Raw genomic sequence first — 12313 nt, forward strand, 5'->3', positions numbered from 1 at the left:
AGTCAGTAATTGTGGGAATCGAATCCACATCTATGTTAGAGCGAGCCAGCTAACATAATAACTGAGAGAACTAGAGTTAATGCCTTGAATAAAAGACTTAATGAGATGGAACTAAATAAGGAAAAAAGTAATAGTTCACATTGCATTTTCTTCTCTCACAATTAAACAATGACCAAATTAATAAATATGGGTATTTTTAACAAAAAAAATAGAGCCATTTTAGTCAAGAAAAAAAAGCTCTACAAACTCATTCGTAATTATAATAGTATTATAGATTAAAAACTTCGAGGTGCAATAGCATTTAGTCCATTCATCAAACATGATTGGAGTAATAAAAGCTGACCCAAAAAATGATGAATCTTGGGCTTCATTTACCAAAGGCAAATGTTGAAAGCTTAAAGCTAAACCCCTTCGGGCTTTGAGAGTACACAAGTAAAAGTTTATACAATACAAGCATATGCTAAAGCTTTCTCTGAGGCAAAATTTGAGGACTGTGGAGACAGAAGTTAATGTTAGAAAATAGACCAAAATCTATCGATAATTCAATCTTTATTATAGATGAGAATAAATTGAGAAAATGGCTTCTTCATGCCATAAAAAATACCTATTATATACAAGAGGTTGTCATCTGCCAGTATAAATGACAAGGTTGTGATCACCGTGGAACGCAGGGACTAGGGGATCCACCCCCTCCCCCACCAAAATTAAAAAGGTTCTGAAAACATCCTTTATATATGTTGGAGATGATATGAGGTGCCTACCATCCAAATAACACACGCACATGAACAGTCCTTTTTCCACCTTGCTCAAATGTATTCTATTGTAATTCCATTGTTTCAACCTGAGGCTCTACCTTAGAATATAGGGTTTGCAAGCTTGAAATTACGCTTTCCTAAGCATGGGCCTGTTAAAGCATCCATCCGAGAGCTAATAACACTAGCTATACGGAAACCTTGATTCAGCAGTTCTGCCCTTCTTTTGTTAAAGAAATTCCAGCTATCCATTTGCATCTCATCATCCGATCTGCAAGAACAATAGCCTTCAACCAAGCTTGTTGGCAATACTCATAAATATCACACAAACATTAAAAAAATATACTGGTTTTTGGAAGGACAAATAAAATGCTCAGACTCCATTACACAACCATGCACATGAGGTAGTGTACTGATTTTGCTAACCTGTCAAGCTAATAACAGTGCTGGAAAAAACTACCGCCAGGGTATTACAAATCAGACCATTAAGACAAATAGAGAATATTTAAATCCACCAACAAATGGACCCAAGAAAGGATCCATCTAGGTTCAAATAAGTTCAGAACTGAATATAAATCCATTAGAAAAATGCAATGAAAAAACTGAGGTAATTCTTGTAGAGTCGTGTCTCTAACACTAGTTGAAGGATTAGGTTGTTGAGATTTCCGACAACAAGGCAAATCTAATGTGGAAGTTGATCAAAAGATAATGAGTTTAAAAGGACAAAGATGCAGAGGGACCTGACAAAAATATCTGCATTGATACGTGCATATAAGCATATGAAACAGTCAACCAATGGTAGTCAAGTCAATATAGAAATGTCATTTTCTTTCCTTAAGGTTGGGATCAAAAGCACTAGAAAGTCTCGCCCAAGGAAGAATTGTGTCCTGCACAATCCAAAGAAACTACAGGACATGCAAAGTAAGGAGTCTAAAAGCCATATGTTCCCAGTCCTAAGGTAAAATTGTGAACTCAGATTTTCTTTTCTTTTTGTCCTCTTATTTTAAAGATGTAATAATAGATTCAATATGTAGAATTGGTTCACAGGCACCATAAAAAGGGTACATGTACCAACTATGGAAGATATATTCATCCATATCCTGAAGTGGTTAAGATAAACTCTGGGCTAGGTTTTTGGAACTTCTTCAAGGGTCCACTGACAACAGTGTCACAAAAGCAATTTGCAGGTACCCCAGCTTGAGCTTTTCCCTTGGAGGCTATAATGATCATCAATTTGACCACCATGATCTTCAAAAGAACCTTGTAAATCCATTTGTGGCCATCAAATCAGAACAAAATCTGAAAAATGATTACCCATGCTATTTGGAGAATAGTTGATTAATTTTCACAAAAAGTTCCACCACATGTGCAAGTAAATGATGTAAATCAAGCAATCAACGTTTTGGATTTTCTAACTCAAGTTAGGAAAAGGAAAATGTCTCAGGTGTCAAAACAAATTTGGAAAATTCTCCCAGAGAATATAAGGTAAACAAGATCACAATTTTCACGTATTAACTTCTCTACACTAGATGGAGGACAATCACATTGATTCATCTATAAATTCTACATAGTGTTTTAAAAACAATCATCTAGATGCATGGGGCATGAGGCTTAAGCTTCATGAATTACCTAAAAAACACGCATAAGAGAAATGGTTTGTATAGGAAGAGAATATAAAGGAATGAATGATCACGCATTTTCCTGAAAGTGCTTCTTTCAGGCATGAGCCACATACACTTTAAAACACTGGTTCAACATGCAAAATTTCATAATGAATCCAGTTCCCTAGATCTCCATAAAATTGAAGACATGAGTGTTTTCAATAATAGTAGTATCCTTAACTAGAACAAACTTAAAACCTAGAAAAATCCCCAGGATAGAAGATCAATCAGGTGATTATCTTTTCTTTTTCTTTTTCTTTTTCTTTTTTTCTTTTTTTCTCTTTTTTTTTAATTTTTTTGTATGTATTAGGGGGGATGTTGGGGTTTATATAGACTAGAAATTCAATACTTGTCCCTGTTTCATCTTGTTGTCCATTTACATAAGGTCAAGGATATAAAGGGAAGCACAGTGCACAAGGCTCCCACCAATGTGGGGTCTGGGGAGGGACAGATATACACAGCTTTACCCATGCACATACAGAGGGGCTGTTTTCAAGATTTGAGGTCACCCAGGTCACAATGGAACAAACCAACTGTTGTGCCAAGGCCCAGCCTCTTTCTGCAAGGTTTTCCAAAGGATCAAGGACATGTTACCTCATAATCAAAGATGCCCATCCTCCATATCCTGCAGAAATGAGTTCTTTTGTGGTACCATTACACTGTTCCTCTCTCTTCCTAGTTATAAATATCAGGGACCACCCACTAGATTGAAGCTTCATTAACAATCTTAGAAAACGCATATGAGCCAGACGCCTCACCTCTCCAATCCAATCATTCCTGTCATGCTGTCCAGATCTGTGTCAAAAAGACAGGAAATTAGCTATTTTATCAGCAATAATGATCAAAGAACTATATCAATTAATACAAGAAGAAAACAGAAAATAGACTTCCCATGCCTCTGTAAGTTGGATAGAAAGCCACCAAATCAAGGATGGACTTGCTTTTGCAGAGAGATGGAGTGCAGTCTAGGGATGACAAGTGTTAGAATGCAGGCTCAAGTTTGAGAGTGGCAGCTTCGTGTTAAACATGCCAGAGGTTAGGTCCATTTCCAGTGCAGCCATCCCAATACCATGGATTGTTTAAAGCAGCATTAGGTAAATGTCTTTTTATATGGAGTGAAGCCTAGAGCATTCAGGTCAAAAAAGGATCTCTCTAGACCAAGTTCCCACCCAAAATTTTCCACTGTCCTCATGGAAATGGGATCATACCTGATGTGTTTTCTCAAAATGTGGAGGAATGGCATCTATAGCTTTTCAAAGGCACCTTACAGTCACTCTACTAGCTAAACTAAATTCCTGATTGTTCTCATAAAGTCAATATCTTCTCTTAATGATTAAATGCCAAACACTTTGATATTCATCAGGAAACTTCTAAAGTAACTTTCCTAACAATTATGTATTTCTGTTACTCTATAATGCCAGGCCACAATCTTCCTTCTTCCTATAAATAGTCATCCGATTCACAAAATAATCCTTTTAGGAATCTCCAAACTCCCATGGAAGTTCTTAATTATTTTATCAATTCTTTTGATGGCCTTCATAGGAGAATGAGAGGCTATCAGAAAATAGAGTGGAAGAGAATTTAGCTTTTAAAGCTGAATTTGATTTTTGGTTGGCAATATTCTCACAGTAGTAGGACATTTATGTAATCATTGACAGAATATGCAGATTGTTGATCTAAACCATGCACCCGGAAGTAAAAATATTCCCTGAACAAAGTAAATGTGAATTCAAACATGGCATGAAGAGCAGGTCAGACTTGATAAACTGAAAATATGGAAACAACATAGAAGAATATTCTTCTCCAATTTGTTTGGACTATTTTATATTTCATAACCCCCAGAAAATATGCTTTAAGATTAGATGCCATTTATGTTTTATTACTCACAACAGTAATCTTCAAAAAGAAGATGGAGAAAACAATGCTATCAACAGAATAAGTCAAGAGGGCTTAAAAAAAATTACCTCAACAGCAATGGATGTGTATGATGAGGATTGGAGGGAAAAATATCATATATATCAATCAAGCTAACATCCAAACCATCATCCTCTGGTGCCAAATTTCTAAAGTATCTTTCAACAATCAGCATGGTCAAGTTCAAATCTCTCAGATATTGACCTTCTCTGAAGTACCAAATGAAATATGTCTTACAAATTGTTGGAAACTCATCCAGTTCCAAGTTGTTAACCTCCACATGTAGAGCAAAAGCTTTGCAATAATCAAAGTCATCAATTGTTTCCCTGAGCTCAATAACCCCAGCATTCCTATTTTGACAGGATTGTAACATGACAGCCAATGCTAAACCGTTATAAATAAAATCCCAACTGTTACAAGTGCTGCAATGAAGTTTATTGCAGCTAAAGATGTGAGATACAAACCTGACTCTATCAAATAGCCACTGCTTCCCATTTCTGCACCCAAAAAGAAGAAAAGGTACAGAAATAACTGCTGGGATATGCCATTCAATTGGTCCAATGCATTGGCAATTAGGTGACCATAAGACAAATGTATTTCCAAAAATTCTTGGGATCAGCCATTAGGTGTATTTTGCATGTCTACCAATGCATTGGCAATTGTACAGAAATGCAAAGATATTGATATTCCATTCAATTGGTCCAATGGAATATTATATGCCAAATTGATACCACTTGTGATCTTAACTATCCAGGTATCTTTTTCTGACCCATTCCTCATGTTATTCATCACATCAAAAAATACATCCAGTCAAATTGAATTCTGTATATAAGTTCATTGGATAGGACCAATTGACATATTGAATAGTAGATCTCATTCCCCTCCACAAACACCATGTCAGTCAATTTGCCAATGGCATCTGGTTTTAATGGTCAACAAGCTAGGTACTTCAGAAGCTTCATCAATAAAAAATAATAAATAATAAATAAAAACCCATGCATTCAAAAGAAGTTGACAAATTATTAGGATTAACATACCAGAACGTTCTCTACTCAAAAGACTTCGAGTAGAGTTCCCACGCTCCATTTCACTTTCCAAAGAAGACATGGTTCAAGTAGTATCTGAAGAAATATATCACTGAGATGGAACCAGTAGAAAGTCTATGTGATCCTCTCACAGATAAATAGTCCAAACTAACAGAAAATCAGGTATATTTAATGCACCCCCAAAATCAGACGTCTGGTAATTAAGAATATGGGAAGTTAACAATATCCAAGGTACATCAAATATAGCTCAGATTCCTTGCCTGCCACATTAATAAAAATTGGAAGGCATGAGAAGCTCCAATTTCCATTGAAATGGATTTGAAGAGTAGTTAATATTTATCATAAGTTCATAACACTAATAGCTTTTCTTTTCTTTTCTTTTCTTTTGAATATATTTTTATATGCCATATGGATTAAGCAATTTCAGATGCCACTCGATAGGAGGCCACTTGGACAGGCCATTTCCATATTCACCCTCCAATAGTCACTTCTTTTTTTTTTGTAAAACTGGCAATTGATTGGGAAATTAGAACTCCACACCTGATGTAACTTGGAGAGGGGATTCAACTCATCCAAAGGGGCACCATTAATTGAATTGTTCAAACCATTGAAAATTAACATCGAAGGTAATTCAGGAAGAAGCTTATCTGAGAGTGAGACGAAAGATGTTGTGATCCCTGGACCAGGTTGAATGGGAAAGAGAATCAACCGATATAACCCACAGAAATTGAAATCCCGCCATCGATCGATCAATAAGCGCCCCCCCCCTCCCACTCTCTTTCTCTCTCTAATCTATCTTTCGTCTCCTCATGCTCCGGCGGTAATCTGAAGTCCAGCCTGTTCATCAGTCATCACTGAGTTCACTTTTGCTACGACACTGTCGTAACGCAGGGCTAAAATAGAAAATCATGGCCTTAGATGTATTTCAGTGGCCTGTGGCCCCACCAACACATCATTTCATCTAACTAAAGGTGGGCCACGGCAACACATCAGAGGTATGCCCTTGATCATATCCAACGTCTGAAAACCTCCACTGGCATACCTCTCTCGATAACATATATAATGATTACATATACGAATTTAGGACGAAGCTTCGGTGAGTTGCATAAATTCGTTGTTTATAAAGGCGAGTGGGGATAAGTAACATCAGTATTTAGTACTAACGAGTTACGACACAAAATGACCTTCGATGAGAAATTTCCAAACTGACCTTAAACGGTTAGAACTTTGACTTGAAGACCCTTAGTTTTGGTAGGAAACTAACTTGCACACGTTTTCCGCCAATGTAGGAAACTAACTTGTTTTTCTGAAAGAAAGAAAAGAAAGAAAGAAAGATTTGTTTGGTATTTCCTTGTTTCTTGTTGAGAAATTGGTTCTAATTATTCAACACAAGAGTACGAAAAGTAGAGAGATGGAAACGAAGAGAAAGAAAAGGGAGCAGAAAAGAACCACCCACTACATGTACATCCCAGAACATATCATCTGCAACATCCTTAGTAGACTTCCTGCTGAATCGCTTCATAAGTTCAGGTATGCCTGCAACCAATGGTTTAACTTAATCAAGCATCCCCAGTTCATCAAAGAACACCTCCTTCACTCCAAGCCCTGTTTACTCATCCAGGACCGAATTGTCACCAAGAGGTCACTGTTCGACACACAATTGATGTCTATTGAAGGAGCAAATATTAGGGTTCGAGACCTAAGCAGGTTCTTCACTGGCCAAATCAGGGCCAGTTGTAATGGTTTGCTACTGGTGCAAAATTGGGTCGATTATACTCTTCTGCATATTACTAATCCTATCACTGGACAATGGTTAGGGCTTCCTCCGTGTAATGGGTTCATTGTAAGCGGTTGCACTTTTGGGCTTGCATTTGTTCCCTCCACTGCAGACTATAAGGTGGTATGCATATTTCGCCATTGGTATGGCATTAAGTGTCAGATTCTTAGTTTAAGAGGTTGCTTTAATGGCAGATGTAATGATACATGGAGAGATGTGAATGGGCCTCTTTCCAGACTAACACCATCGACCATGGAGGTCCCAATACTGGTAAACGGTGGAATTTTGCATTGGAAGACTGATTCCCGAAGTCACATTCTCTCACTGGATTGCAGTAATGAAACATTCCAAAGAACTCCTCTCCCAAAATGTAAGATCATTAATGTTCATCTCCTGGACATGGGGGGATTTCTTGCTTTTGTGAACATCAAGCACACTCGAATTGACATATGGGTTTTGAAGGATTACAGTGGGAAGAGATGGATCAAACAGTATTACATCGACACAGTTCTTATACGAGATGTGGTTCCCACAAGATTTCTGCATTGCATTAAACCTCTTGTTAGCTTGGGAAAAGGGGAAGAGATGATTTTTTCATGCAGCAATTGCTTGTTTTGTTACAATGTCAAACTCGGTCGAGCAATGAAGATTGATCAAAATATCAGTCAACTTGTTTTCTATGCTCCTCATGTTAATAGCAGCATCTTTTGGACAATTAAAAGAGCCTCCATTGATATGTAATTTTGATCCCATCTTCTTTAACTTTCTCTTGGTAGTGAATTGTTATGATTTATATCTGACTATGTAACACACACATAATTTTCAGTTGAATTAATGCATAAACAATTAAACATTGGACAGGCAACTGGACTTTGTCCTTCTTATTTGCCATCATTCACTGTGCCTTTTAGGCACTGTTTGGAAAGAGTACAAATACAAATTTGTAGAGTGCAAAACCTTACATTTTGTATGTATTTGTACTCTACATATTTGTATTTGTACTCTTTCCAAATTGAGCCTTAGCTTGTGGCCATGTACTCTAGCAATTTATGTCCGTAATGCCATGTGAAATGAACGATTTCATTGTCGTTGTATGCTAGCAATCCATGGTTACAGAACCAGAAAAATGGCCTTTTTTGAACACAACTTTTTATGGCTTTCTGAACTAGGAAATATTGTTCATCGATGTAAGCATATGCATGCCAGTTATAAGGTGTGTTTTATGCATGCACCAATATAGCTCCTCCGGTCATATCTCTATTTGATGCTGTCTATACTATTATAAAGTGGATACTTGCCTTGGTTTTGGTGCAGGTCATAAAAATTAAATTTTGATTGTATAATGTCAATTCATATCTTTACTTCTTACTTGCATCTGTGCATAGCACATGCCATCACACTAGAACAATCAAAAGTAGATGGTGAAAGCCCATGCACACATGAATCATACAATCGCATATCATGGTTCAAAAAAACGAATCATGAATAGAGCAACACCTTTTGCATTGTGTGGTTTGAAAAAAAAAAAACAATTGTATTTTTCAAAAAAAAAAAAGATTCATATGGTTCTAGAACCATACCACCCTTTTTTAGAACCATGAACTAAACACCACTTTAATGGGGCCATATTTCAGGGTTTACTGGAATGAATTTCCAATTTATTTTGAAAGCTAATGTAAGATGTTCCCATTTCACCTTGCCTATAGATAAACCACCAGTAGTTCAATCTTCAAAGGCAATTCACTGTGGTTTATTCATTATGGCTCTCACCATTCAAATGAGGCCATTTCAGATATTTTCTGAACTCAACTCAAAACTAAAATATGATGCTCTGATGCCATCATGAATCATGGGAACTACACTTTTGTTTTACTTCAACTCGTTTCCAAAAAAGATTTCTCATCTGATAGATTTGCAGGAACCCACTTAAGAGGTGTTTTTATGTTCTGGTGCCAAAACTTGTACTGCTCAAATAATCAATTTATTGTCAAATTTAGGACAAAAATTATATGTAGTTGTGGTATTGTAAACGTTTGCCCCTGCCTTGCTGAATATAAAACCTTCGATATTGAAACCAAAATGAATTTTCCAATTGGACAAATTACAATTCCTATGATAGAAAAATCACAAAACCATCTGCTTATTGAAAATGACTGATTATTGAAGCTTCTTCCTTAACTTGAGACCAGAAATAAGTCTAAGAGCTTCGCTCTTCTACATCATTGGTTTTGTTTAGTCCTCTATAACAAGAACAAGAGGCACTGGGGAGAGTGGACCTCCCTGTTTAAGGTTTCTACAGTATCTAAAGGATTTGGTAGAAGACCAATTAATTACAACTGAATCCGAAGCAGTAGATATGCAGGCTTGAATCCAATCCCTTCATTTATCATAAAACCTAGTAGCCTCGTGACTGCAAACAAGAGATCACAATTTGCATGATTGTGCTCTTTCTTAAGGTATATTTTGTGCATTAGACAAGATTCCACATTTCTTATTTTCAAGGAACTCCCTAGCAACCAAAATCCCAAATAGATATGCATTTGATACATCTTTTCTTGCCGATGCATCAGCCATACCATTGGCTGATCTATGGGTCCAAATGAAAGATGCGATGCTCTCAGTTATTTAGCCAGGCCTCTCTCTCTCTCTCTCTCTAACGCTCTAACCAGACTTCCCACTTCATTGAGTTCCTGTGCTGGCAAATTACGTGATATTTCTTTGGATCCATCTTATAATTACACCCAATGTTAGCAGTGGTGATGTAAGTAGGGATATGAATGTCTTTCCAGCTAGTTATGAAGACAGTTTTATGTTATTTTATTTTTTTGGTAGCTAAACTCAGTTTTATCTGCTATTCTGCCATTAAAACATGGTATCAGGTTGGTTGTGTATTGCAGTTTTTCCTAGAATCTTTTTTTTTTTTACTTGTCACATATCTGAATTTATCTCCATGCCAGGGATAAATCTGTGAGAGTTTTTTTCTCATTAAGTTGTGATCGCCTTGGATGATTATATTTAGTTTGTTGATTGTGGTGGTATACTAGCATAGACCTTCTGTTTGAGAGTGTGCCAAACAGGAGTGTATGTGATGTTCTGTGAAAATCAGATTTAAAGACATGTTAGTAATTTACCAGATTAGCGAAGAGTTATTGGTGATCAGATTCATGCTTTCCTGTTAAAATACATAGTTTATCTTCACAGTATGTTAGTTGTTTTTCATTGGAAATAAATGACTAAGTTTTATTTCTTCTGAACAGAAAATGCTTTATATATAATAAGTTCTAAATGCACGTGTCTATATATATTATATGAATATGTATGTAAGTATCTTGGCTAGATATTTGGTGTGATGACAGGTCACTTAAATGTTTGTTCCCAGCCCTCTTATTTGTGTGGCCCAGAATACATAATGCAAAATTTCCAATTGCTACTACATTATTAATGAGATGTTGTTTGGCCCCAAATTCATAATAAATTTGCAAGACTGGGAGCTTAATGAAGTGGAGGATTTGCTTGCAAAAATTCAGGGCATCTCCCAGCCACTAGCAGTAATGACAACAAAAGGAACATTCAGGTATTTTCTTTGTGAAGTTGTGTTAGGGCCATGTGTGGCCCTCATCCAAAGTTCCCTCACAACTTGATTTAGGTGTCTGGGGTACAATCAAAAGTGTCTTTCCTCATTTGGACTATAGTGCTGGATAATATCCATGCGAAGGTGAACCTGTGCAGGAAAGGTATTGACGTAGTATTTGAGGTCAGGTGTGTGTTCTACAATCAGCAGTTGGAGACTTCTGGACTACCTTTTTGTTCACAGCCATACCACCTGGGGGATCTAGGCTTCTTTTTGAACCTCCTTAATATCAGTTGGGTATTCCCTCAATTTGTTTATGGGTTTCTGGGTGGCTAGATGGTAAGAATGTTTGGAGTTTCGTCACATTAGCAGTTTTTAGGTGGGTGAATCTGGAAGAGTGGAAGGAGAGAAACAACAAAGGTTTTGAGGCAGAGCATCCCAAAGTGATGAATTGTTAAGGGCTGTAGCTGTTACCATCTTTTGTTGGTTTTCTGTGTACCTTTCTACCCATCATATCTCCTTCAACTTTTCACTTGCTCACAAAAATGGAGAGAATTATGTGCATTAAGCCAAGCCTATGGAAATTTTTATTCATTGCCTATGAGAAAGCTTGTAATTTTTCACATGGAACTTGAGGAAGAAAAAGAAAAATCAAGGATTTTGATTTAAAATTCAAAATTTCAAAGAAAAAACTATTTTTATGAAACACAATAAAACGAATAAAAGGAATAAAATGAAGATTTTGACTATATACTCAACCAATCAATGAATCAAAACTCACTTTACCAAAAAAAATAATATTAGGTCTCAATATATTTCTTACTTGCCCTTCTCAACACATCATTTATGACAGAGTGATTTTACAGTCAAGTGGTTTAGCAGTGAAGGTTGAATAAATAACCAATGAATCTATGTATGTGGCAAACTGGAAACTGGATAGGACTCAAAAGTGGCCCCACAAGTTTGTCTTCCCTGTTATCTATACAATTATAAATCAGGTGATTTCCCAGGTTTGCGTGAAGGTCATAAAAGTTAAATTCGATATACAATACCAACTTATATTTTTACCATTTACTTGTATACATGCATAAGACCCTTGCCACAGTAGTGAGAACAAAATATTGCTTTTTGAGCAATTGTAATATTTTGATATCATCATGACCCAGTAAAACAATATTATCTGTTAGGTGTAACAAAACATACAAAAAAAGATGGTACAATGTGAAGTTGATGGGGTTAGGCACTGGGCAGCTCACATTCATGATAGAACTTGTATGGAAGCTCCCTATTGACCCCACTAGCTAACTCTATGTCTATATCTGAAGAGATAATTTCCATTTTTTTACTTTTGGTTTAAAGACTAAAGGGTCATTTACTAGAACTCCGTTATAATTTGATGAATTTATTTCAGCCTATCCTATAGTTTTCATTTTATTAAACACCTCAATTAGTTTACAACCTATTTATTTAATTGACCTTTCAGTATTTGTTTTGCCATGCGAAAAAAAAGTAACATGATTACCTAAACCAAGTGGAAAATGTTAATGGCATGAGGCAGTTATTGTTTATTCGTAAAGTACCCCTATTACTTC

General features: G+C 36.4%; 2 protein-coding genes across 2 annotated transcripts; one reads left to right on the forward strand and one right to left on the reverse strand.

Moving 5' to 3' along the window:
* Window positions 1–536: 536 nt before the first annotated feature.
* On the reverse strand, window positions 537–6435 carry LOC148870749 (uncharacterized protein At2g39920-like). Its single transcript, XM_088968261.1, has 5 exons — window positions 6024–6435; window positions 4792–4827; window positions 4378–4677; window positions 3008–3208; window positions 537–1023 (listed from the first exon to the last, which is right to left on the reverse strand). The coding sequence occupies exons 1-5, from the start codon at window positions 6113–6115 to the stop codon at window positions 855–857; spliced, it is 798 nt and encodes a 265-aa protein (XP_088824387.1). The 5' UTR covers window positions 6116–6435; the 3' UTR covers window positions 537–854.
* Window positions 6436–6676: 241 nt separating this feature from the next.
* On the forward strand, window positions 6677–7968 carry LOC148870750 (F-box protein At3g07870-like). The gene has a single exon (XM_088973381.1). It carries the CDS (start codon window positions 6785–6787, stop codon window positions 7889–7891), a length of 1107 nt encoding a protein of 368 aa, XP_088829507.1. The 5' UTR covers window positions 6677–6784; the 3' UTR covers window positions 7892–7968.
* The last annotated feature ends 4345 nt before the right edge of the window (window positions 7969–12313 follow it).

Source organism: Nelumbo lutea, chromosome 2 (assembly GCF_056320005.1).
Source record: "Nelumbo lutea isolate HS-2025 chromosome 2, American lotus-T2T, whole genome shotgun sequence".
NCBI lineage: Eukaryota > Viridiplantae > Streptophyta > Magnoliopsida > Proteales > Nelumbonaceae > Nelumbo > Nelumbo lutea.